Source organism: Bos indicus, chromosome 18 (genome assembly GCF_029378745.1).
Source record: "Bos indicus isolate NIAB-ARS_2022 breed Sahiwal x Tharparkar chromosome 18, NIAB-ARS_B.indTharparkar_mat_pri_1.0, whole genome shotgun sequence".
NCBI lineage: Eukaryota > Metazoa > Chordata > Mammalia > Artiodactyla > Bovidae > Bos > Bos indicus.
Genome location: NC_091777.1, coordinates 54,734,123 through 54,762,087, shown reverse-complemented (window position 1 = coordinate 54,762,087; position 27,965 = coordinate 54,734,123). Strand labels below are relative to the sequence as shown.

At 46.1% G+C, this 27,965-nt stretch overlaps 1 protein-coding gene across 4 annotated transcripts in view; it reads right to left on the bottom strand.

Annotated features, from left to right (window-relative positions):
* SAE1 (SUMO1 activating enzyme subunit 1) overlaps positions 1-27,965 on the bottom strand; it is a 62,324-nt gene that overhangs the window by 12,931 nt on the left and 21,428 nt on the right. For 2 of the 4 annotated variants that reach the window (XM_019979623.2, XM_019979621.2), the window contains exons 5-6: positions 26,363-26,462; positions 14,608-14,713 (exon numbers count right to left, since the gene is read on the bottom strand). In XM_019979623.2, coding sequence (XP_019835182.1) covers positions 14,608-14,713; positions 26,363-26,462 — 206 coding nt within the window. Of the gene's footprint in view, positions 1-14,232; positions 14,314-14,607; positions 14,714-26,362; positions 26,463-27,965 lie in introns of all 4 variants that reach the window. The other 2 variants (XM_019979620.2, XM_019979622.2) reach the window with 2 other exon arrangements.

Genomic DNA, 27,965 nt, shown 5'->3' with positions numbered 1-27,965 from the left:
TGTGCACGTCAGTGTTGCCTGAGCAGATGCTTGTAATGCACAGTCCAAGGGCCAGGGAGAAGCAGGTGGGAAGCGAATGAGGCTGCAGGACTGCGGCTGGGGCCCTGCCTCTTCTGTGTCACTGGGGCAGAAGCACAAACTGTCACAAGGGACACCAGAGAGGCTCATTTTTTAAGCCCTCGCCGCAAAACTTTTCACCTTCTGGTTATGGAACACAGCTCTTGAAGCAAACTCAGACTATTGTAACAACTCCAAAACAAACAGTGCCTACTCCATGCCAGGCACCTTTCTAAACCTTTTATGTCCACAATAACCAAGGGAGGGAGGGAGGTCCTGATACGCTCGCTTCCCCCCTTCACAGGTGAAGAAACTGAAGTCCAGAGACTGAACAGTTTTTTCCATGGGACTGCCAATGAGGAGTGGCACAGAACTGCCAATGCTGGCACTCAGAATCTCTGCTTCTGAACCCTAACTGACGCAGCAGAAATCCAGGACCATGAGGAATGCAGCCCAAGGACCCCAGGTGGTCTGGCTCTTTGCCCGCCACCTTAAGAGAACTCCTGCTCGACCACATTTTGGTGAGATGCATTTTCCAGACGGGCCCTGCTCTCTCTCAACTGGTCCATTCATTTTAAGTTCCTAGCTCTTCGGATGAGAAGAGGAGGCAGGGGCCATACGAGCCCTGGCCCATCCATCTTCAGAGGGTAAGACCGGTTTCATCTCGGAAAAAAAGAAGGCGGCGCTCAGAGGACGAGCAGAGGCCGCCAGCAGCTGGCCCCGCTGTTTCTCTGGGCCCCTTGCCTGTTCCTGGTGCGGGCCGCCTGGACGTGGGCCGGCAGCCTGGCACCGTCTAGAGGCCTCACTGACCACATCTGAAGTTCGCGCAGGGCCTCCGGGACGGGGGCCAGTCACTCCAGCCACTTATTTGCAGCAAAGCAAACAGAGGCTGTATTCTGTACTCTTTTTTTTTTTTCTTCCTTTAATGTCAGCACTCCAGTGAGCAGGGCTGGAGGGGGCGGGAAGAAGCCCAGTGTTCTAGACGGGCAGCAGCCTCAGAACTGACCGGAGCCCCTGACGGGTTCTTGCTTATTAAAGTCTCCTCTTTGTTCTGTCATCTGCCCTCCCAAATGGCCAGACATACACACATCACTGTTGACTCTGCATTTCTGGAGAGCACCTCCCAGCCAGTTTCCAGATTATGAAACTATTCTGTGAAGATCAAATACTGTTAGGGATGCCAAAAGATGACTCATCGAAACATATCAAAACACTGCACAAAATCAAAGTTCCAAACTTGATTAACTTCCTCTGAACCTTTTAATTAACTCAGGCTGCTGAAGTCCGGAGGTGGGGGGTGACATTCACTGCTACTGAGGACAGACTGGGGTCTCTGCTAGAGTTCAGGACTCGCCCATGCAACGGAGGAGACAAACTCTGAAAGGGAGACACTAAGCACCTTTTCCTGGATTAGAAGAAAAACTGTACATGTGGATAAACTACTACTTTTGCAAAGAGAAATTAACCCAAATTCAAATTTAATCTGAATCAGACTACTAGATTAGTGTTATAATAGGAATCTGGGAAGCTATATTATTAATTATTCTATTTCTTTCTGAAAACTTTCATTGCATTTAAATGGCACAATTATATTTAGCATAATCACTAAGGCCATTCAAAAACTCCATTATTTTTGTAGGAAAAAAAATGAAGTCAACGTTGCAAACTAGCTCCAACCCAATTGCTGTTCCCCAAAAGAATTCATCTAAAGGAAGAAAGCCAAATCTCTGTAAAACTGCCTGGCTGGTGCCTAGAACTGTTCTATACCAGACACCCCCGCCTCACACCACTGGTGCTTCCCAACATTCTCCCCAAACTGGCTCACTCAAGAGACTCATCATCTCTGGGAATGGCCTGGAAATCGGATCCACTCCTGGGTGACATACATCTCCAAGAAAATGAAAAGGCGAGTTATCCTCTTAGCCAGCAGCCCATTTCCTAAGGCAAGACACCAGGTCTCCTCTTTAGTCAACTGTTCATTCAATAAACACACAGCGAGCACAGCCTCTGTGCCGGGGCCCGAGTGCAACAGAGCAAGCTGCACGCTCTGCCGTTCCGAGTATGTGTGAGGGCGACACACATCACAACGCACGGTAACGAGAGGCAGCACGAGAGGAGGAGCTGAGCGAGCACGACGGGGAGGAGAGGGCGGTCTCCCCGAGCAGCCGGACACCCCCTGCCCACCAGGCACAACCACCACATTTCGGCAGGTCCTCCAGGCCTGAACGCTGACCCTTGCCACCTCCTGCCCTTGGAACTTGCCCGTGCTGCTCATCAGGGACCACTGTGCCCTCTCTGTGCAGAGCCCTTCCCCGGGCCTGGGCAGCCTGGAACCAGCAGATAGCTCTGACCCCTGATCTAAATCACTGTAACACTGGACCCTGACAACATCCCTAAGCCTCCTCCATAAAATGGGAAGCATCACAGCACTGAACTCATGCGGTTTAAGGATGAACAGAATGAATACAGGCCAGGCACCTTAGCCGGTGCCAGGGGAGCGTCGGGTCCATGGTGCTACTCCGGAACTGTCCGACCTCCATAAACCCACCCACATGGCCCTCAGAGAGGCTGACACACTGGCCTATGCTGTGACTCCTCACATGACTGAGACCACCACCAACTCAACAGTGAGCTCAGCAGGCGACCGTGCTTTGGCTCTAAATCGTGCATACTCCAGTAACTCTCCGCACCTTGCTCTTGGCCTTCATGGTCTCGATCACAATTTGAAACTTCATAGTCAAAGTGTCGGCTCACCTGTACGAAGATGGACCCGTCTCCTCACCAGCCTCTGGGGCTCTGCAGGGCAGACACACATCTGTCACATTCACCATTACCTACTGAGTGCCCAGCACGGGGCGGGCCCCCACGGCACACACTGAGCAAGTGTCGGTGCTTGGAGAAGGAAGGAAAGGAGTCACAGGGCGAGAAGGCTCACAACAAGGTGGCACAGGCCCCCACAGATCTAACCAGCCTGTTCCTGTGCTGACTGAACTGAATGGAGACCGCAAGATACCCAGGATGGTTCTGTTTCTTACCAAGGAATGTTCAGCCAGAGAAAAAAAGGAAAAAAAAAAAAAAAAAGACACACAGTGTACCACATCTGCCTCAAGAGGGAAACAAGATAGAAGCCTGCCTTTCAAGGCCACATTTGAGGGCCAAAGATGCAGAAGAGCCGGTCCACGGGCGTGGAGCTCAAAGGAGGGAAGGGGCTGGGCTGGAGGAAGCAGAGGCACGGTCTCCGGGAACCCCCATGAGGGCCTACTGGCTCTCAGCCTCTCTCACCTTTCAAGGCATCTGGTGGCATCTGGTCATCTGCTCAGCTCAGCTCCACCCCACTACCCGCTTCATTTACCTTTCTTAGTGTTCCTCTTTAACCCAGAAACTTGAAAGTATGTGCATGCACATATTCCTTCATTTATTTTCTTGTCCACAAACATTTCCTGAGCACCTGCACACCACCTCCACCCCATATGCTGAGCCGTGCTGGGACCCAAAAGGCAGAGATCACAGTCCACAGAGGGCACGCACATAAGCCCCTGTCTGTCACCACGGCCGCCCGGGCCTTTGACCTCTTTCTCCAGAGAACTTCACCCCCAGATTGGCCTGCCCTGAAGACTTTTTCTGAAACACCCCTGCTGAGCACCAAGTCCTGGCCATCCTTTCATCTCGCCAATGAAAGCTAGTCTCTGACCACATTCCATCTCAGTTCAGCAGAGAGAGAAAGAAAGCTGTCTGGTTATTTACAGCTTGCTGTCTTCTGAAGAAAACCTGAGGCAGCTGGATGAAAGTTGTTGATGGGAGAAAGGGGAGTCCTGCTTCTCAGAAATGACCTGCTGGGTTTTGCCTACCAAATGAAAGACCCAGATTACTCAACCTGAGCATGCAGCGGAGAGACTGGCTCACCCAGCCGTGCAAAGGTGCAGTACTGAGCGGCTTTATAAAAGGTCAGGCCCTGTGGCCAGTGATTTAATTATGTGCAAATGGTTGCCGCCGTTATTTATGCCACAATCTGGAAACAATCTCACATCCAATAATAGGATGATTACATAAAATATGATTGGAGTAGGAAATGGCAACCCACTCTAGTATTCTTGCCTGGAGAATCCCATGGTCAGAGGAGCCTGGTGGGCTACGGCCCATAGGATCACAAAGAGTTGAACATGACTGAGCGACTAAGCACGCATATAAAATATGACAGATTGACCAAATGGAGTATTATTCAGCTATCAAAATTATGTTTAAGCAGTTTTTAGTCACATGTTTGTTTCCTTAACATTTAGGTTTTTAAAACAGGGGCAGGTAATAGCCTATACTCAGAACGAGCTCTTCTAATAAAAACAGAATGAGGTGGGTGCAACTGTGACCATCCTCCTGTCCAAGGTGGGAAACTAAGGCTTGGGCTTCTGATAGATTCCAAAATCACTACACCTCTAACCTCTATGTTGTACTGCCTCCCTGGAAGCAGAGAGAAGAGAGAATACAGACTGGTTTAAAAAAAGAAAAGAAAGTGTACTGGGATGACCCAGAGGGAGGGTATGGGGAGGGAGGAGGGAGGAGGGTTCAGGATGGGGAACACAGGTATACCTGTGGCGGATTCATTTTGATATTTGGCAAAACTAATACAATATTGTAAAGTTTAAAAATAAAATAAAATTTTAAAAAAAAGAAAGAAAAGAAAAAAGAAAACCACTTCAAATGAACTTAGTTTCCCATCCCAGAATCCATCAGTTTAGAATAATGCAAACCACCCATTCAGACTCCATCTGGCCAAATATTCTATTTCTCCTTAAAAGACAACAACAACAAAAAACAATTATTATTTTAAAACAAAAATTAAAAACAATTTTTTCCCCCCAGTTGTGCTGTGCAGCATTCCCAGCCAGGGATCAAACCCGTGACCCCTGCAGTGGAAGCATGAATCCCAACCACCAGGGAAGTCCCCCATTTCTCTTCTTTAAAAAAAAAAAAAAAAACCCACAAAACAACGGTCTAATGATTCCTGAGCTTGACTCTCATCTTTACAATGGAGCAGTCTGAGAAGTCTGTAACTTACAAAAAGAAGGGGACATAAACATTCTGAAATGCTGAGGCAGGTTATATAGAGGCCAAGTGTGGAGCTCCCTGGACCCCGAGTGCTTGGCCCCGTCTCCCAGCGTGGCCAGCCGCACCCTCGGCTCACAGAGCTGTTCTGACAGAACCCTCTCCATTCACACTCCCCTGCCTGGTCACAAGCAGCAGGGAGACAGGGGCTTTTCTCCAGCCCAGCACTTGAGTGGCACATGACCTTGACTCTGGGCATCTGCTGCTCTCCACCAACCGCTCTTACCCAGGGAAGATGGCACAGGACATTCCCGTGACTGTTGTCTGACAGTCAGGGAAGAGATGTGAGGCTTTCAACCAGAATCGCAGCTGGGCTGGGGCCCGAGAGCAGCTCAAACACAAGCTAACAACGGGGGTGGGGGAGACACGGGCCTGCAGAGAAGACAAGGCAGGTTGCTGACAATGTTGCCCATTATTTCAATCTGGCCACGGTGGGCCTCAGTTTCCCATCTGCAGAAGTGGAGCAAGAAAACGTCACGGGTTCTTGTGATGTTCAGACTTTAAAAAATGGACATAATGCCATAAGTATTAATTAGTAAGGTGAATAGCTGAAGTCTCACTGAGCGCTTTGAGGGACGTGGTATTTATTGGGGGATGCTTAAACACTTACTAGGTTTGGTGACCCTGGACAAATGACTTAAGCTTCTTTCAGACTCTATTTCCGTCTGTGAAAATGAGATGGTCATAGTAAGATCTGCTCTCATGAGAGTGCCTTGTTGGTTAATCAACAAGGACCTACTGTATAGCACAGGGGCTCTACTCAATATTCTGTAAGAATCTCTATCAGTAAAGAATCTGAAAAAGAATGAACACATGTATATGTATATCTGAGTCACTTGGGTTGTACACCTGGAACTAACACAACATTGTAAATCAATTATATGCCAATAAAAATTAAAAAGTAAAAAAAATTATGAATGCACAAGATGTGCCTGGCCCGCATTTGTTAATCCCTGTGACCCCAGTGGCAGACTCCAGGTTATGTGCCTCTTTTTCAGGTTGAGGAATGGAGCACAAGCCTAACAGAGCTGGTTCTCCAGCAAGAGTCTCTACCCGCTGACGGCAGTGAAGCCCAGGACTGCACTCACGGCTCACCTCTGCCCTCCCCCTCACCTCTCCACTCTGTGTGGCACTGCCTTCTTCCTTTCTGAATGACTGTGGTCTGCGTTTTGTACCACTGATAAGACAAGTGGCACCAGAAAAAAAAAACCAAACAAAAAAAAAAAGAAACACAACAAAACCCACCACTTCTTTCTTCTTCCCTCCCTACAAATTATTTTTAAACATCTGTGGTTATGACAGCAGCAAATCAACAAGCACTCAGAGGCTGCCCCATTATCGGAACCCATTTCCCTGTGGCCGTCTCTTCCTCAGCAGTTCTTGTCATCGCTGGACAGCAAAACACCGGCGGGGTAGCACCGGGCCCAGCTACTGGCAATGGCTGGTGTGCAAAGGTTACAGGTTCTAAAATAAGAAGTTCCTCCTGAAGAGAACTGATCACCCAATCAAGCTGAGGTCTAGAGACAAAGTCAGTTAAAAATCATAAAAACAGGTAGGCTGGGAGTGTGGCGGGGGCAGGGGGAACTGAGGAAGGAGGAGTCAAGGAAACTAAGTTTTCTAACCATAAAAAAGTTAAAACTGTCCATTATAAGAAACCTTGCCAAAGAAATCTCTGCAGTGATGAGGAAGAATGAGGCACAAAATACTAGAAAGTTCTGGAAGAATACACATGAAATGGCAGTTTCCTCTGAGACATCCGAGTATTTTACTAAGAAGGTTAACATTAAAAGAAGACAGAACAATTTCTAAGGCTCTCCTATACATGATCTTTGGGAGGAGGTTATCAACGTCTCCCCCATTGCTATATGAGAAAACAGAGGCCATAAGGTGAACTATACGACAGAGTGGAACCAAAATGCCTTTCTTCCAAATCCAAATCTGGAGACATCAAGGTTCTAGGGGTAGCAGAAAGTAGACATGAACTCCAAACTTGCTGGGCTAGACTTATGAACCAAGAACAATCGGCCACCTTAGAAAAGATTCTAATTCCCCCACAGCGGGCCCCAGGTCTGACCTACCAGTTCCAAGGAAGCCCACTTCACTGTGTATTTCCCCCAAACAAGAATATTCTCATAGAACCACAAAAGTTATCAAAACTGAAAATTAACCATCGATAGAATATTACTATGTACTCAACAGATCTTTTTCAAATTTTACTGACAGTCTCACTGATGTCTTTGAAAGCAAAAGCAAAAAAAAATATATCTGCTTTCAGATCCAGTCTGGGAAGTCCGTGTTCCATTTAGTTACCCTGTCTCTCTCTCCATCCTTCTTTAATCTGAAATGGAGTTCCTGGGTCTTTAATGACACTTTTGAAGAGTACAGGCCATTTATTTTATAGAATCTTCTTCAGTCCAAGTGTGTCTGATGTTTCCCCATAATTGGGCTGAGATCACCCATGTTGGGCCGAGAACCAGAGGCCACCGCTGGCTGGCTCAGCAGAGCGGCGCTACTTACACTATCTCCTACCTGCTCAGTGCGTCCACACGGGACGCGTGAGACCTACTGTCCTATTCTTGGAATGTTAACTGTGATCTCTTGGTGGAGGGACAACCTGCTGGGTTCTCTAGTCTCTCTCTGTAATAAATCAAAAAGTATTTTGGGAAGACATCTATGCTGCTTCACAGCCTACTTTTAGCATCCATCAATGATCCTTAAAACAATGATCCTTAAAACTACTACTATGATGGCCAAACACAGATTTCTTTTAATCTTCCTCATTCTTGCTGTATTTATTCTTCTTCTTCTGTTTAAAAAAAAAATAAACTCTCCCCTCTCCCTCATTTATTTATTTATTCTCCCTCATTTACTTATATATTTATCAGTATAGGTTCATGAGTTATTTTATTCTATGGGCTGTAATCAACTACGATCATGATTTACCTGATCCTCAAATTCTCCCAGATTTGATCAGTAGGCGCCCCTTCAAACTGACTCCTGTGACCTTCACGCAGACACGACTGTGATTCTCTGTACACGTCCTCACTTTCGGGCAGTGCAGGATGTTCCAAGCACATCTGTACATTTCCTACCCCAGGCCCAAAACCAGCCCTTTCTCCAAGGAGTCCTGGTTCTCAGCATGTTAACAACCATGAAGTCTGTTCATGGCTATTAGTTCTAAAAGCCCTCTCAATTGGTTAGAGCTGGAAAATACATATGTATAAATGTGAACACATGAGGACTTTCCTGGTGGTCCAGTGGCTAAGACTCTGCACTCCCAATGTAAGGGACCTGAGTTCTAGCTCTGGTCAGGGAACTAGATCCCACCGCCCACGACTAAAAAGATCTTGCATGCCGCAACTAAGATCCGGAGCAGCTAAATAAATAAATGTTTTTAAAAATAATAAAAAATGTAAATACATGGACACACACGCATCTATTTCTGTACCTACATATAAAAAAACCATGAGTTCATCCAGATGACTCCAATTCCAATTGAACTAGAGAGGGTTTCCCAGGTGGCTCAATGGTAAAAAATCCTCCTGACAATTCATGGGACATGGGTTCAATCCCTCGGTCAGGAAGATCCCCTGGAGACGGAAATTAAAACCCACTCCAGTATTCTTGCCTGAAAAATCTCAGGGACAGAGGAGCCTGAGGGCTACAGTCCATGGGGTCACAAAGAGTCAGACACGACTGAGTGACTAAAACAAGGGGAAGTAACGAACTCCCCTTTCTGGCAATAAAAAAATGCAAGTCTCATTATCCACAATATATTTGCCTATTCGCTCCATCCAGGGCTTCCCTGGTGGCTGAGATGGTATCCTAGAATAAAGAGTAAATAAGTTTCAGAATTTCTAACCCACACCACTGTAAAAAACAAACCTAACTCGAGTTCAATATTTGTTTACAGTTATTTTTTTAGTATGAGGGTCTATAGACAAAACAGCACATTCAAGAGCCACATGGGGTTATCATCTTAGCCCTGCCTCAGTCATGTCCTCGCCTGAAATACAGCATTTAACATGTCTTAAAATGAAACTGCAGATGAGTGAAGCGAGGCTTTGACACAGGCCAGGGCTCCCCTTCTCCTAGGGCAATGGTCTCCCTCCGACTGACTGGTCCTTTAGAAACCTGGGAGGTGTGCAACACTGCAGATGCCAGCCACTCTGAGCTGCTCCGATTCAGTACATCTGAGCTACAGCCAAGGGATCTGTATTTCAAACGTTCCCTGAGGGAGCCTGATATCCTCTGGGGAAACCACTGGCTCTAAGAATAAAAACATAAAAAAGTGAGGCCCCAGTCTCATGTCTGGCTGGCTCGCACCAAGCTCCAGCCTTGCGGGACCACGGTCTCCACCCTGCTGGCCGCCTGCAGGCGCTGCTTCTCTGGCCCACAACGCTCTCACCTCCCTCTACCACCTGGCAAATACCTATTCTTTAAAATCTGGCTCAGGTGTCTCCTCCTCTCTGAAGCCTTCCCAATTCCCCAAAGACACCCAGACCCCAAGTTCCTTGAGCTCTCAGAACAGTTTGCTTTCGACTGTCGAATAATTCACACATATTGAAAAACAGACCAGCACAACACGACAGCTTTGTCAATAGCCCTCTGTTACAGCTCCCCTCATGAGCAGGATTATCTATGCTTGTCTTTTTCCATTGGCAAGGAGGCTTCTTCTTCCCGTGACGATCTCCAGGCACGAGATCTGGTGCATGGCAGGTGCTCCAAAAATGGTCTAAGATTATTTTCAGCATTAATTCTGTGGTTCAAAGACAGCCCAAGTACTTTTCCATGACTCGTCAGAACAGACTGAGAAAAGTTAGGATTGCCAAAGATTCTCTGCTCAGTAATTCACATCTCGAGATGAAGTCCATATCTTCCTGCTCTGGGCTAAACCTACGTGTTATTGTTCATGCTGGTAAGTGAATGCTGTTTCCATACAAGACTCAATTATTTTTAGCACTCCTGTTATGATAAACTCACAGTAACCTCAAAAAGAACAAATCAAAGTCAACTTTTTGCCACAGGAAACCAGCTCACACTTAATGTTTTGCAACATGCCATGGGAGAATAATAAAAAGATGAGACCTTTTGCTCACAGTTGGTAAGGCTGACTCTTGAGATAGTGGAAAATGCAGCAGGAAACGTGCAGTCTGGCCACTATCTTATGAAGTAAACTGGAAAAACACTCACACCCCAACAAGGCAAACACACGCATACGGACAGCAGGGCTACTGTCTCACCGGGGGCTGGATGGTGAATGGGGTGAGGACCGTCCACACGTGCGGGACAAGCCAGAGCCGGGTGGCACTGGGATTGAAAGCCTGATGGCTCCCAGGGGAGCAGGGAGGCAGGAGGGGCCTCTGGGGACAGCAGCAGGGAGGGGGAAGAAATGACCAGACAGGCAGACTAGTCACTCAACTACTTGTCGAGCACCTACTAAGTGTTCCATTTGGGTTATCTGCAAGGTATCCTCCTATACGTATAACAGTCAAGTACTCTGACCTTGCACTCTGACCTCACCAGGAATTCCTAAGGCATCATCAGGTGTATCAGTCACATTCCTAGAAAGGCTCTTGGGGACAAACTCCAAGGACTGAGAAAAGCTGAAAACAACTTACATTTGATAAGACGAGTCACAAAAGACAGCATACCCAGAGAAACACATTTTGCAGCCAACAAGACAAATGAGGTCATTCTATGTATGCTCCAAGATCTTTTCCGAAGCACGTAAGGCCATCAAGTGAAAGAAAGCAAGTCGCTTAACACTTACAAGCTGAATTCTGGCAGAAGTCTAACCTGCCAGCCAGACTCCCCTAGGGAAAGAGATCATGAGAGCCATTGCCCTCCACTTCCAGAAGCTCAGTCCAGTCCTTAATCAAGCAGTTAATCACATGTGAAAAGCCCCCAGAAAGCTAACCAGCCCCTTATGCTCACTGCTGGGACACTAAGAGTTCCAGGTGCAGCATATCTGGAAAAACAAACAGGGCACAGGATGACCCATGAGGGCAAAACAAAGCAAAACATCAGGAATACGCAGGTGACAACATGCAAGAAAAGTTAGGACACGTCATCTGCTACAGAGAGAAAAGCGAAGGAAAATAACAAAATCAGGAGAATTGGGTGTGTGGGGCGCGGACGCGCGCGGTGGTGTAAAAGAACAAAATCAGGAGAATTGGGTTTTAGGCCTGATATTGCCACTGGTGTGCTGTATAGCCAGGAGGAGGAGGAGTCACTTCCCTTCTAGGCCTTATTCTTATAAGCTTAGAAGTGGACTCATCTGTATGCCCAGTCAGAGAGGACTGCAGGCAGTGCTGTCGAGAGGATTCTGAGGCTCTGGGAGAAGTGGCCGGTCAACAAGGACGATTTCTTAGCCACATCTGCCCCAGGGGTGGAGGGAAGAGTGGGAAGCACACGGCTGCCAGCCTTGACCAAGATGGTATGACTTGTGAAGTTGCCTCCTTTTTTAAAATTCCCTATTACAAAACTATGGACTTCCCTCATGGCTCAGATGGTAAAGAATCTGCCTGCAATGCAGGAGACCTGGGTTAGATCCCTGGGTGGCGAAGATCCTCTGGAGAAGGAAATGGCAATCCACTCCAGTATTCTTGCCTGGAGAATCCCATGGACAGAGGAGCCTGGCAGGCTACATACAGTCCATGGGTTCGCAAAGAGTCGGACATGACTCAGTGGCACACACACACACGCATGTTACAAAACTATACACATGGACTTCCCTGATGGTCCAGTGGTTAGGAATCTGCCTGCCGATGCAGGGTACATGGGTTTGATTCCTGGTCTGGGAAGATTCCACATGCCGCAGAGCAACCAAGTCTGTGAGCCACAACTACTGAGCCCTCATTCTAGAGCCCATGCTCTGCAACAAGAGAAACCACCACAATAAAAAGCCCGCGCACCGCAACTAGAGAGTAGCCCCCACTCTCTGCAACTAGAGAAAGCGAAAACGCAGCAACGAAGACCAAATGCAGCCAAAAAGAAAAAAAAAGAAAACTACACATAAAAATGGTTAAGGTGATAAACTTTATGGTGCGTGTTTTTATCATAATAAAGAAACTGTATATTATTAATTACGAACATAGTCTTAATCTCCAAATGCAAAGCTTTGAAACTAAAAAGAGAATTAGTTACCATTTAGAAGAGGGAAGTAAACACATGAAGTGTATTATAAAACAAACTGCTTTTTACGGGCAAAAAAACTAAAGCCTGACAGGATTGCTGCTATGATAATACCTACTCAAGAATGGAATTAAGGGTAAACTGAGTCAACCCTAACACTAGAAAGCACCTCCGACCTCCAAGCACACAGCTAGATTAGACAGATCTCTAGGACTCGCTCTGGGCTAAGCCTCTTGCACGGGTATCATCCAAGCCTCACAAAAGCCCTCTGAGGCCAGCACTGTCACCACCCCCATGGTCAGAGGGGAATCTGAGGGCGCCTCTGGGAATTGAAGTCTGTGGCTCAACCTCACCCACCTGCCAGGACTGGAAGGCAGGTCTGTTTTGATTCCAAAGCGCCAGTTCTGAATGACCGTGAACCACTGCCTGCCATGTGCGAAGTGATATAAAGCTCCTGCTTCTTCATCACATCCTGTTGACTCCCCAGCCCCTTATAACTTCTGATGGTGATGCTCAGCAGAATCTACTTGGATGAAATATACACGTTCCCCCATCCTGTCTCCAGGGCATGAGTCCTGCCTCCCCATCTCAGTGACAGGCTCCTGAGGGCAGTGATGGCCATGGGCCTGTGTCTTTACCAATCTATCCCTTGTGTGTATAGAGGAGCGCACAGCAGCAGCTTCGTGTGCATGAGGCGAGGATCCAATGAGCTAACACTCACAGGGCACTGAGAATGGAGCATGCATGCTCTTATTACCTGGTACCTCATACGGTATTTAATTCATTAGATTTCAAAGACCCGGGCTGCTCAGGTCCCACCTCTTTTACATCTGCATTTGGTGTCCTCTTGGGCTTCCCAGGTGACGCGAGTAGTAAAGAACCCAGCTGCCAATGCAGAAGAGATGTAAGAGATGCAGGTTCGATCCCTGGGTTGGGAAGCTCCCTGGAGGAGGGCATGGCAGCCTGCCCCAGCACTCTTGCCTGGAGACTGCCATGGACAGAGGAGCCTGGCGGCTGCAGGCCACAGGGCCAGAGCTGGACACGACTGAGTGACTTTCACTCGGTGTCCTCTCAAGGCAAAACACAAGCCTCTCTGGGTCTCTGCCTCCTCAGCCCCGGAAACCAAACTGGGGATAATTCCTACCTTGTCCATCTCATGAGGGAGATGTGATGAGGAGGTGGACAAGAAAGTACTCTGGAAACTGCAAAAGGGTTGTAGATCAGGGTCTCTCAACCTCAACACTGCTGACTCTGGGGGCTCTCTCCCCACCCCAACACCAGTCATAATAACCAAAAATGTCTCCAGACACTTGCCTGGAGGGCAAGACTGCCCCTGGCTGAGGATCCCCAGGTTATGGTAAACTCAAATACTAGCTGACTCCTCTTATAACTGGCAGTTAGAAACACCAAGGCTATGCCCAAACCTCTGCAAATTAACAGCTGTTTACAGAGGGGTGTCTATGTACCACCAGTGAGGAGGGGGAGTTGAGAAGCACATCCCCATCAGTACAAAAATGTCAAGGTGATTCTTTTTTGGGGGGCTTTTCTGGTATTTTCTGTAACAGATACGGATTATTTTTATGCTAACAAACCCATGTGATTTACATACTTGCTCACCCTGAGAACAAGAGCAACCTCAATTTCTCTGTGCCTCAGCTCTCTTGTCTGTGAACTAAGGGATAACACATCAACTCCCACTGGCTCTTGCTAGTAAGCACTCGATGTTCATGATTACTGTTTTTAAAATAATATTAAAAAATTAAAGTACAGGGACTTTCCTGGAGTCCAGTGGTTAAGACTCTGTGCTTCCAATGCAGAGGGCAAGGGTACGATCCCTGGTCAGGGACCCAAGATCCCACATTCCATGGATATTTAAAAAAAAAAAAATAATAATAAAGTGCCAAGCACAAGAACACTGAGACGGCAACCAACACCTACCTAACGCCCTCTGAATGATGGTGAGAGATGGGAGAAAATCTCTCAGGAGAGGAACGCCGGTTTTGAGCACCAGGAAGAACTCTAAAGAGGGAACAGTGATGACAGGAGCTTGATTTATAACACTGTTATCTTGGGCTCAATTTCAGAAAGCAGTTCATTTCAACACATGATTAAAAAAAAACAGAAATTGTAAAGAAACTAGAGCTCAATGATGGGCCTCCTCTCCATTCACTCTGTTGTCCTAAGTGACCACTTAGAACCAACCAAGGGGGAACTAGGCTCAGGGCAACCTCAAGGAACCTTCTGGGTTCTGCAGACTCACATGCAGAAATGAGAGCACAAAGCGCGTGCCGAGAAACTGCTTTCAGGGCTCACCTTGAAGGAGGAAGTAATCTGGAGTCGTGCGCTTCAGAGCTGCCTTTGCTTTATCGCTGCTCCAGTCCACTTCCAGCGCCTCTTTGACGGAGCAGAAGACCACCTTCTGTTTAAAAAAAAAAAAAAAAAGACAAGATTGCTTAGGGATAAAATAGTGAAAGTTGCTCAGTCATGTCCATCTCTTTGTGACACCATGGACAATACAGTCCATGGAATTCTCCAGGCCAGAATACTGGAGTGGGTAGCCATTCCCTTCTCCAGGGGATCTTCCCAACCCAGGGATCGAACCCAGGTCTCCAGCATTGCAGGTGGATTCTTTACCAGCTGAGCCACAAGGGAAGCCCAAGGATAAAATACATTGACTTCAAATCACCAGGCAGTAACTCATCACCATTACTAGGTTTCCTGTTCACTAAAAGAAGCTGCTGCTGCTAAGTCGCTTCAGTCGTGTCCGACTCTATGCGACCCCATAGACGGGCAGCCCACCAGGCTCCTCCATCCATGGGATTTTCCAGGCAAGAGTACTGGAGTGGGGTGTCATTGCCTTCTCCGAAAAGAAGCTGAGGCCAACTCAAATCCAACAAATGCTTCCTGAGCACTTACTATGAGCTCCCCTGGGCACCGGGTTCACAGAGATCAATGCCACGGACTCCCTTCACTGCAGGAAGACAGTGCAAAGCTCTGTCCATTCTGACTCTCTGGTGAATTCTGGCGGTATTTATGCCACGGAAATTCCTTCACAAGTGACCAATAAAATGTGTCTAAAGATACTCAATGAAATGTTCTCTGTGTTAGTAAACAGACACAAACAACAATACCCATAAATAACAGCATTCCTTCTCCCTATGGCAGGAGGAAATACAGTTGAAACCTAGTAACCTACATCAAATTTTCTTTTAAAAATGCCATGAGAGATATATGTTAAAATACAAACAACTAATTATGAATAAGAAAATGGTTTTCTTTTCCTTTCCTAAACAATGAAGTCCAAAAGCCGTTTTCTGGGACTGAAGGAAGACAGGTAAAGAAAGTGTGTGTGGAGGGCTGGTGGCTGGACTGGAGGGGACAGAGCAGGGCAGGGTAAGGAGGGCATCCCCAGAGGGCAGCAGCGGGAGTCCGATCACATCCAAGGACTTGATGCAACAAGAAAATGCGCTGAGAATCTGGGCAGCAAGGCTTCACTGTCAAAGAAGAGAATCAGAACTATGGAAACAGAGAGAATTAGAATGAAGCCTGTGGTGAGAGTTACTGCCCTGAACTCATTTTCCATATATACAGACAGATAAATAAATGTAAATGCAAGTGTATGTGTACACATACAAATATTTACCTGCTGTGTCCACTGAAAACGTCTAAAAGCAATGATACTCTAGCGGCAATGAGCACATCTCAAACACAGACTCTGGTTTCTAATCACCACTAAGAGACACATTTCTCCTTGGAGAAATGACTGATTTCAAAGCTGCAACATGAGAGGAGCCTGAGACAAGGAAAAGTGCCCCAAAGAATGATGGGACATGTCAAGAGGTAACAAATCAGCTTAAATTCAGGTCAAATCTGGAGCAATCTGAGGATAAAAGAAAAGGATAATAGATAATACTTTTAAGTAAACTATAATCCTTTAGACCTAAAAGTAACTAATGAGCAAAGTTTTTTAAGGAATGAAGTATTTACATATTTTCAAAATACTTCTCCAGAAAATACCTATTAGTCACACAGGGATAAAAAAATTGTTTTCAAAGGACCAGTATGGAAACTAACTTTACTCAAATTATCAAAATTAACACAACCAGTAAAGCAACACATGGAAACCATGCACCAGACCACAGGATGCAATGAGAAGCATCCATGTTGTGCTATTTTGGCCAAAGATGTGTAGCAAGAGTCTAATTACAAGGAACATCAGAGGAACCCAAACTGAGAGACATTTTACAAAATAACCGGCTTGCAACCTTTAGATGTCATGAAAATCTAGATCATCCATGACTCTGACCCAGATCCTTTTGCTGTTAAGGACATGACGGCAATAACTAGCAAACCCGAAACAGGGTCTGAGGATTTAGATGGCAGTGACTTATCCATGTATTTTTCCTGACTGTGATGGCTGGTTTCTGATCACGGAGAATACCTTATTTGAGAAAATACAGACTAAAATATTTGGGAGTAAGGCAGTGGCACCTTATCCTCATATGGTTGTTAGGTACTTCTACCAAGTTTAAGCTAGTACATGTGTGTGCGCCAAGTGTATAAAACTTCACACTTACAGAGGTGTGTGTCTTCCTTTTTTTCCTTTACCAACTCCCCACCCCCCCACACATCAGAAAGAAAAAGAAAACAGAAAGAAGACAACAATGGCGCAATTTACAGGCTAAGGGAGCCAAGATCCATTAGCTGCCAGGCAGTTTCCACACCCTGCTGAAGATCAAAATGGATCTGAAAGATGAAAACTCAAACTGCTGGTGAAAATAAAAACCAGCCATGGTGTGTAAGGTGGCTTTCTGCCTCCCCATAATCACTCCTCTGGGGTTTGGATCCACTGTAAAAGCTAGTATACAAGATGCCTCTACTGCCCTCAAACCTTTTGGTCAATGGGTCTGTCTGACCTTAGCAGATAAGTCATGCAGTCAACCAGAGTGACATTTAGTGCTTAGTACAGACTTGCCAGACCCTTCCTGACAAGTCTTACCACACAGATCAAGCCATCAGCAGTACGACCTGGAGATGCCATCACAATGAAGAAAAGTCTTACCAGGTTTCAAAACCCACCAAGACTTTCATTCAAAATTTTTGTAGTTTGCCTGGCCAAGACCAATGCTAAGAATCTACTGATTTGTTAGGCCATTATATGAAGAATAAGGGGGAAAAAAGTTGGTTCTTAGAATCAGTCTGAAGCAGGCCTGCCTCTAACGCTTTCAGGGCCTGAGGGTAAGAGTACAAATGAAAACCCATATATCATGTCTACATATTCAGTTATAAATCACACTAATAAGCTATTAAGTAAAGTATATTGTATTCTCCTGCCTTGACAAATAAACCTCCTTCATAACCACCTGGAAAACTAGGTTCAAATTTGGAATTCTCACACTCCGTGGGAGTCCTGTGTCAGAGGAGGTACCCTGGGAAGGTTGCCCCCGTCTCATTCTGGCTCACCCACAATGTAAGGAGCTTTGAACCTGACTTTGCACAAGGTTTTGCCCATCCTTCCCCACCAAAACATCCAATCCTCAGGCCGAGGCATTCAGACGCTGTGGTAAGGTCCACACTCCAGAGGCAGACAGGGAAGCAGCCTAGAAAGTGAGCCTGAGGCTATCTGGCCAGGAGATTCCAGGGGTCCAGGTACCCAGAATGGGGTTCAGAACTTGGGGGAAGGCTATGGGACCCAGGCAGATGCACCTTCTTGATCTCATGGGAGCCTCACCCTGTGAGGGGAACGGCTGGAGGAAGGCCGGAGTGGGACCTTCTACAGCACCATGGCCAAGGGTAGAGGCCCTCTGCCCTTCCCAACTTTAGGGCAGATTTAGTCCCAGTTCTGCCACTAGTCTGTGACCGTGGACCAATGACTTCGCCTCTTTTGGGTCTGTGGCAGACAACTTTTAGAGAAGTCTCCTGGGGTCTAAGGAGGAGGCCCCTGTGGCCTTGGCTTTAATGTGTACCAACCCACCAGCACAGGTGACAGAGTCTGAGGTGGTCACACGACCCAAGCCAGGCCCACCAGATTCCTTAATCAAGAATATGAAAGCTGGAAATAGAGACACATTCATGGCAGAACTCTAAAGAGAAAGGCCAGATTCCTGCTGCCTCCAGGGCTTCCCAGCTGCCCTGGTTTTTTCCTCTTCTCAGATCACAGGAATAAAACTCTATGCTTCTTGGGCTACTGCAGCCTGCCTTCAATTAATGCCCCCTTTTTTCATTCAAAGTATCCAAATTCTACTATTGTGGCTCATAACAAAAATAAAACTTAACCAAGCTGCCTAATCTGTAGTAGAACAGATGCAAAAGGCAGTGCCTACCTTACCCACCTCACCGGCATTGAGTTTATAAAGAGAATATGCTGCCTGACAGTGCTTTCAGGGAGTGAAGAGCCGTCAGATGAAGCAGCCACAAAGCCTCCCAGGTAGCAGCTGCCACCATTCCTCCCAGGTAGCAGCTGCCACCATTCACCCAAACGAAGTAACCCCTCCTGTTCCACCATGCCCTCCGCTCACGAATCCCTGTCTGGTAGGCCTCACCCACTCCCCTCCACTGTCCATTTTCTTCCCTGATCATTCTGGGCCTTGAGGATTTCAATCTGAGAGTCTAGTTAAGACTCATAACAAGCCTTCTTACACTGGGTAGCAGCTTCCTGAGGCAGAGACCACAGTGAAAGGCATAGCATTGAATGGAGCAGATTTTCAACAAATACCCAGGAGCTGATAAGACCCACCTGCCTTTCATTTGTCAGAAAGCCCAACAGTAAATATAAAAGATGAATTCTCCACACAGTCTATCAGCTATCAAATTAAGGGGTTTCGCTGAGCCATTTAGATTGTGGGAGACTGCAATAACCTCTATGCAATAGGGAACTGGCTCAATAGATCACAGCAAGGCAAAGCGAGGAAGACCTACCAGACAGCCACTTAAAAATCATGTTCTCCAATTGTATGCCAACTATACCTCAATAAATAAAATAGAGTAGAACAGAAGCATGCTCTCCAAAGTAGACACAAAGATTTGAGGAGTGCTTATGAAAATACACGGAGTGAAAAAAGGAAAAGACAATACATATATATATATATATATGCCACATACATTAGATCATTATGTATGTCTTGCATATATTTACATATATTAACTAGCACTCCAATTTATTATGTACATGCATAAAAAGAATAGTGACATTATTGGGTAGCAGGATTCACATTTTCTCAGTTTGTTCTATATTTTCCACATTGGAACTTGTGAAACCATTTTGTTTTTTGTGGGTTTTTTTTGGCTGTGCCGCACAGCATGTGAGATCTTAGTTCCCCAACCAGGGATCAAATCCGTGCCTCCTGCAATGGAAGCATGGAATCTTACCCACTGGACCACCAGGGAAGTACCCTATTTTACTTTTTAAAATTAGGCTGAACATCTATAACAAGTGATAAAGATCTGGATGTAAAGCAGCATGTAAATCAGAATTGAAACAACTTTCAAACTACAGATTTCGAGGTCTAATTTCCACACCTGCTTATCAGAGACTATAGTTTTCAAAAGCATTTTAACAACTGACAACCACAACCGGAGACAGTTTTCACACTCAGCAGAGTGGCAAAAGAGCCCAAAGTTACCAAATGTTACTGTTACATGCTGCTGGGTTGGAATGTAAATAGAGAAAATGCCTTAAGACTTATTTTTTAGAGTCTGGTGAAGTTGAAGGTGTGCACATTCTAATTCTCCTATGCCCTAGAGAAATCACACACCTACCCAAAGAGATTATCTATGCACGCACACAACACTGACTGCAACGCCATCTGTAACAGCAATAGCTTACATAGCTAAATGCCTGTTAATAGGAGAATAAATAGTACTGTTTTCACACAACAAATACTCTGTGGTCAAAACAAATAAACAAAAAACCCACCAAAAAAACTGTCTTGCAATGACTGTTGTCCAAGAGAACTTGCAATGATGACAAGAACACTCTGTATATGGGTGCTTTGCAATATGGATGCCATAGGCTGTGTGTGGTTACTGAGCATGTGAAAAGTGGCTAGTGAGACTGCAGAACTGAATTTTTAAGTTAAATTTTATTAATTTTAATTTGAATGGCCACACATGGCTGGTGGCTACCATAATGGACAGCAAAGCTCCAGACCTACACACAAACACAGATGTCCTCACAAAGCTGCTCTTAGAAAAGCATGTGGAAAAAAAGCATGTGAAACCAATTTTTAAGAAATTAAAAAGCACGCCAAACAATTCTGTATTGCTTGGAAACATAGGCGAGCAGGAAGAAGAAATACACGGGAATGAAAAACATGACAGGACAGAGGTTACTCATGTGGGCGAGGGGCATCCAAATGGCCTCGACCACCCAATAGTGTTTTCTGCTTTAATCTGGGTGGTGGTTTCACAGTGGTTTCGCTCTACATTCTTAATTTCTAACCTACATCATCACCTAGTAAGCATCATTCCATTGTTGAGATTTACAAACACATGATAAAACACTATGCCAAGCCGGCTTATAATATCTACTCTTTCTGGATACCTTAGTAAATCCACACAAATGTACCAGCAGACCTGAGGAGACAGAGAAAGAACACGCAGATTGGTACAAGGGTCCTGGAAACCTTCTCGTTATTAAGGTGGATAGTGTTTGCTTTATTGTTATGTTTTATAACTTGCACTGATGTCACATGATTTTTGTGTATCAAATATCACACACACACTGTGCTGTGATGCTGGCAGGGACTTCTATTCCTCATCCATAGAACCGAGAAACTTCTCTCCAATGAGACAAGGCACCAGCAGCACCCGCTCCAAAACTCTTCTACCTGGAAAACCTGCCATCAGCTTCCCACCAAATCCTCTGCAATGTACACCCTGCCCCCTCCCTGCTTGCCCCCCAGCCACAAACATACCAAGTCACTCTGACAGTGAGTTTTGAACTCTCTGGACTGCAAGTTCTGGTCCAGGCAACAACTCAGTAACAGACTTCTACAAATTCTTCGCCAAGAACCTTGTCTTCTTTAAGTCTGTTCTCTCAGCTCAGTTCAAATAACCTCAACTATGAGAACTAACATACTACAACACTAATCAATTTATTCAATCACAAAGAAAGTTAAATCCTTTCTAACTAATGAACAAATTCTTTTTACAGTGACAATGATCTCCCAAGTTGGGTCACATTATGCTGCTGCAACAGCCACTACCACCGCGCACTGAACCTGTCCTGAACGCGAACGTGTGGGCGCTGCACCAGGACACAGCTGGGAACACAACTCCCCAGCCCAGGTCAAATGGAGTTTATGTGAACGAGGGAGACACTGCCAAGTCATCGGAGGGGCAATGGGTGCCGCAATCAACATGCCACAGGAGAGGGGGAGCCACACTAGCCAGCCACCAGGAATGCTGCTGTAAAGAAAGGGCTGAGAGGAGGATGAGAGTTGTCAACAAATGTCTCAGGAAGGAGAAATCAAAACAATGAATCACTCTTCAACTGTGGAATTTCACAACTAATTCATGAAAAAAGGGATTTCCAGGGCCAAAATTAGACACCCACTACTTCAGAAGGGGTAAAATTAAGTCTGTATTCCTTAGCATGTCAGAAGCAAATCTTTATGTTTAATCTTTAAAAAGCTATCACAGAGAGTATCCACCCCCAGGAATCTATCCACTCCTGTCCGGCAGCCCCCTAACAATAAAGAAACATGAGCAGCAATGTGGGAGCACACTGGTCGTCATTCATCCCGTAAGTTTTCAGAAGTGATCCTGATTTTCACATATTTCACCCCGGCATCCTAACCCAACTTCAAGTCATCCTGGAAACTCCAAGGGGATGCACCTTGTGGTGATACAGCGCACCTGCACCCTGGGCCACTGCCTGTGTTCTCCCCTCCCTGCGTCAGCCTCTCAGTCCTGTCTGACTCACTGTGACCCCATGGACTGTAGCCGCCAGGCTCCTCTGTCTATGGGAGTCTCCATGCAAGAACACTGGAGTGAGTTGCCATTCCCTTCTCCAGGGGGTCTTGACCCAGGAATCGAACTCAGGTCTCCTGCAGTGTAGGCAGATTCTTTACCATCTGAGCCACCAGGGAAGCCCACCTAGGCCTTCCTTCTGACACAGCTGTGTGATCTCAGGCAGGTCCTTTAACTTCTCTGGGCTTCAGGGTCTGCTGTAAATGGAGACAAGACAACTAACGTACTTCCTTGCACCCAATGCAGTGCCTTGTACACAGTAGGCATTTTACAACTCACAGAATCATAAAGAACTGGCTGTTTGGAGCCAGGGAAGTCAGAGTCTCAACATCTAAGCTTTTTCTTGACCCTGTTTCCTGTGACTGGGTGCGGATCCTGGCTTTGGTGCTTGCCAGTCTGTTCTTCACATTTCAACTCTGACAACTCTTCCTCGGGGAAACCTTTCCAGACACTTCGTCATAAAACCGCTGCCATCTCCTTTAGGTGCTGTATATGGGTACCCACTTCACGCCTGTGCCCAAGACCTGTTTCTGGGGAAATCTCTCTTGTGACTCCTCCTGGGCACCAAAGGAAGCGCACAGTGTCCTCCTGAGCACCAGTCTCTGGGCTGGGCATCTGCCCACCACTGTAGTTCTCACCATAGCACAGGTGCTAGAAAGGCCCGGCCAAGCATCTTCCTAGACGGTGTGAAAACCACAAGCTCTGTTTTTCCTCTTTGTTTTTTAATGTTTCTAATTTCGGAGCACAATGTGTACCCTCAAGCACAAGTGGGTGTACAACATAGGGTTGAGACTAAGGAAAAGGGGGAGGGGAAGGGAACCCTCAGCAGAAGCCTTTCACAGGAAACAGGAAGTGGCTGCTTCCCCACCCCCATCCTGCAAGGCTGAGCATAGCCCAGCTAGTTGAAAGGGCAGAATCTAAACCCAGGGATTTTTGAATTGGAGGAAAACTTCAAAACTGTGGAGCAGTCACTGCCAAAATGGAGACGGCACATTCTTGCAAGGTGGCCGAGCCCCGGCCCAGCCCCGGCCTTCTGCAGCTCCCGGGGAGGCCACACAAAGACAAGGTTTGGAATCCCGGAGATTGTCCTGAGGAATGCCCTGCATGCCTCACGACCTTCACGGCTCAGGGTTGGAATCCAAGCCTGAATTGTCCCCATGAAACAGCTGACTAACAATGTCAGCTGGGGAATATTTTGATACCTTCAAATTGGGCCCTGTGGAGGAAGAGGCTACACAAAGAGCTGTGTGCCTGAAGAGCCCGCAGAATGGTACGCAGAGGCCACCCAGGGCCTGCCAGGGCTGCCCACATTCTCCTCATAGCTCGCTAAAGTGGCTCCCAAAAGAGGTTTCCAGATTCGCCCCAGTGGGCACCAGCAGACTGACTCCCAGGAAACTTCCCGCTGTGCAGGGCTCACAAAGCTAGGGCTCTCTCTATTTGAATGTGAAAGGCCTGCCTCAATCAGAGAAGGCCCTTAAGCCATAAAACCCTTCACACCAAGGCCAAGTGTCACACTTGTAAGAGGGTGTGATTTATAAATTGACAGCACCCACAAAGCTGCTTTTGTCCTCCTCCCTTAGTTAACAATTTATCTCCCCCAACCAAACTCACGGAGCCATTCAGATAAAGCTTGACTGGGCCTCAAGAAGAAAGAAAGAAAGGAAGAAAGAAAAAGACGCAAGTTTTGGCCAAAACACTAATGTTCGCTCTGGATAATTATGGTCCTGTGAATAGACACTAAAATTAGGGCTTAATAATTCCTCTGTATCGCACTCACAGCATCGAACTATTCCAACACAAACATAAAGAGCAAGAGAAAGAAAATCTCCAGCGCAGCTTTGCTGGAAACTCAAGAGTTCCACTTTTGTGGTTTTTTGCAGTCTCTTTTGTGGTTTCTGCACTCTTAGAATCCCCCCTTTAGAGCAATTTTAACTCAACGCCCTGACCAGTTGATTTTTTTTCTCAACGTTTAAATCTACAAAGTAAAGAGTAAATATGGGCTTGCCCATGTCTTTCCTCTTGGTTTAACAAAACCAATTCTGGCCACTTGGATTTGTTTTCCTCATCACGTGAATTCCCTTCTCAAATTCCAGCACTAGCTATGAAACCATCATCTATCTACGGATGCCCTTTCCACTCTTTCTTATGTAAAATGAATTACAGTATCATAAACTACGTTAAAAAAATACATATATACACCTGAGAACACTTGTCAATAGCAAGACCTTTCTTCTTAAAAGGTTATTTGGTGGGGAAAAAAACAAAAACTTTATTTTAAAAAAGCAATAAGCAATTCAAGTTTAAACTGTCTCCCTGCCCATTAAGGAGCCTACTAAATTGTCTACCAATTTGAAAACAAAAAAATCTGTACAAGAGTAATGGCTTATGCTCAACAACAGTCTTCTTTATGCTACTCCATACCCCAAAGGTTCAAACTGCTGGCCCACAGCAGGTGAGTAAGGAGGGCACATGTTCTCTTCAGTCTCTACACGGCGCAAGGGAACAGCATGCAAAAAGGCTGCTGGCATTAACAAGTCTGGGACAGGGCATATGAAAAAATTCTACATTTCCCACTCTCTTGAAAAATCACCTCTGGAAAAAAAAGAAAAGAAAAATCACCTCTGGGCATCACTCGGTCCACATTTTCTCCAGAAAAACATCTACTACTTCTTCATTGACTACGCTAAACCCTTTGACTGTGTAGATCACAACAAACTGTGGAAAATTTTTAAAGAGATGGCACCAGGCCACCTTACCTGACCCTGAGAGAAGCAACAACTAGAACCAGATATGGAACAACAGACTGGCTCCAAATTAGGAAAGGAGCACGTCAAGGCTGTATATTGTCACCCTGCTTATTTAATTGATATGCAGAGTACACCATGTGAAATGCCAGCCTGGATGACTCACAAGCTGGAATCAAGATTGCCAGGAGAAATATGAAGAGCCTCAGCTATGAAAGCGAAGAGGAACTAAAGAGCCTCTTGAGAGTGAAAGAGGAGAGTGACAAAGCTGGCTTAAAACTCAACATTCAATGAACTAAGATCATGGCATCTGGTCCCATCACTTCACGGCAAATAGATGGGGAAAAAGCAGAAACAGTGACAGATTTTATTTTCTTGGGCTCCAAAATCACTGCAGACAATGACAGCAGCCATGAAATTAAAAGATGCTTGCTCCTTGGAAGAAAAGCTATGACCAACCCAGACAGCATATTAAAAAACAGAGACATCACTTTGTCTACAAAGGTCCATATAGCCAAAGCTACGGTTTCTCCAATAGTCATGTAGGAATGTGACAGTTCGACTACAGAGAAGGTTGAGCACTGAAGAACTGATGCTTTCAAACTGTGGTGCTAGAGAAGACTCTTGAGAGTCCCTTGGACTGCAAGGAGATCAAACCAGTCCTAAAGGAAATCAACCCTGAGCATTCACTGGAAGGACTGATGCTGAAGCTGAAGCTCCAATAATTTGGCCCACTTGATGTGAAGAGCTGACTCATTGGAAAAGACCCTGATGCTGAGAAAGACTGAGGGCAGAAGAGGGCCACAGAGGATAAGATGGTTGAATGCCATCACCAACTCAATGGACACGAGCTTGGGAAAACTCTGAGAGATAGTGAAGGACAGGGAAGCCTGGCATGCTGCATGCGGTCGCAAAGACTCAGACATGACTTAGCTACTGAACACACAACCTCATGGTAACAGCTAGCTGGCACTAAGCATATCTGCCCCCCTTTAAAGGGGACAAGCGCTGGCCCACTCTGTCCAGACTCCTCCCTTCAGGACTACATGTTTCCTTTCCTGGTTATGGCCTGGAGCCTACAGGACCCCAGGGCTTTTTGACTTAACACTCCCCCCAACATAACTTTTTTCTTAATTTTTACTGAGTATAGCATTCTTGCCTGGGAAATCCTGTGGGCAGAGGAGCCTGGCAGGCTACACAGTCCATGGGGTTACAAAAGAGTCAGATATGACTTAGCAACTAAAACAGTATGACTTTGCAACTAAAACAACAACAACACAATTACACAGTTGCTTTACAATGTTGTGTTAGTTTCTACTGTACAGCAAAGTGAATCAGCTGCATCAACACACCTTCTTGACCATGGTCGTCTCAGATGAATCAAGTTTGGCTCTCTTGGTATCAGGTCCATCTTCTACTCCTTGACTGACTTTGGCAACTTTGGTTTTCTCCCTAGAGGATGACAAGCGGGGGAATCGAGTTTTACTCTGTGAATTATGCCATGAGAACAAAAAGAGCATCACCAGCTCACTGCATGGAATGGATGGTGGTTAAGAGCAACATCTCACACTGATCTGGGCTCAAATCCCAGCCCAGGAGCCAAGACCACCTGATGTGGCATTTACCTACTATGTGGGAATAATAACCTCTGCAGGATTATTAAGAGAAATAACCAATTGTTAGCAGACTGCCAAGCACATAGTATGTTCTCAAGAAATGCTGTAAACATTCCCTGAATTCAATTCCTCCCATCTACCATGGGGAGCTCACCTTCAAATAATCTGGCCTTCTTTTCTCTACAGTGACTTCTTTATCCATTTAGAACATGCTCAAAGACTAGATTTTCTTAAAGCCATCACACATTAGAGTTACAAGAGATTCTGAACATGTCTATCCTTCCCCCATCTTGACTTCACAGGCAAGAAACCTGCAAACTGAAGAGAGTTCAGGGGCTCCCCTGAGAAGTTCAATGAAAGAAAGCAGTTCCTGTCTTGACTCCTGGTGGGGGCTTCACTACCACACAGGGTCTCTCTTTATCCCTCATTGGAAAGGCGGTGGTCAAAAGTCACAGCCCCCAAACCAACTCTTGTCATCTTACAAGAATGGTATCATCACCATCTTTCATCTAGAAGCTGTAGGTTCAAAATATGGTAGGTCTCATCATGTGAGACTTATCAGGATCTGCAACCTCAAGATGCAAGAAGAGGTCTGTTTGTTCCACCAGAGCTGCCTCTGGACCCTAGAGATGTTCCAAGGTAGACTCTGGCTAAGAGTGCCTCCAGAGTTGCCCATCTAACTAATTAGTACTCAGTTTTATTAGCTCTCAAACCTAAACACACACAAGCCCAAGCTGGGGAACAAATGTATACAATCTAATCAAGTCGTTCCTAAACAGAAAGCAAAATCAGTCTGATCCAGACTGATCAGACACCCCTGTGGTGTGCTTTGATCACCTTAGAAATGCCTGTCTCATGATCTAGAGCAACTGTTTCCAACCTTTTTGGCACGGTGTGGGGTTGGGGGGGGCACCGCCAGTTCTGTGGAGACAATCTTTCCATGGTCAGGGCAGGGGATGGTTCAAGTGGTAATGCAAGTGATGGGGAGCAGGTGGTGAAGCTCTGCCCACCTCCTGCTGCACGGCCTGGTTCCTAACAGGTCAAAGACTGGGACCAGTCGGGGGTCTGGGAGTTGGGGACCCCTGCTCTAGAGGAGACCATCAATTTGGAAGGCAGGAGCCACATCTCCTACAATTCTGAACACACAATCTGTGTAGTCAATAAGCTGTTAACTGATTTCCCAAAGTTCTAAGTCCTAAAGTAAAATACTTTTCTTTAACGGGTCATTTCCTGTTGCCGTTGTGCTGTTCAATCGCTAAGTCACGCCCAACTCTTTTCAATCCCATGGACTACGGCACACCAGGCTTCCCTGTCCTTCACTATCTCCCAGAGTTTGCTC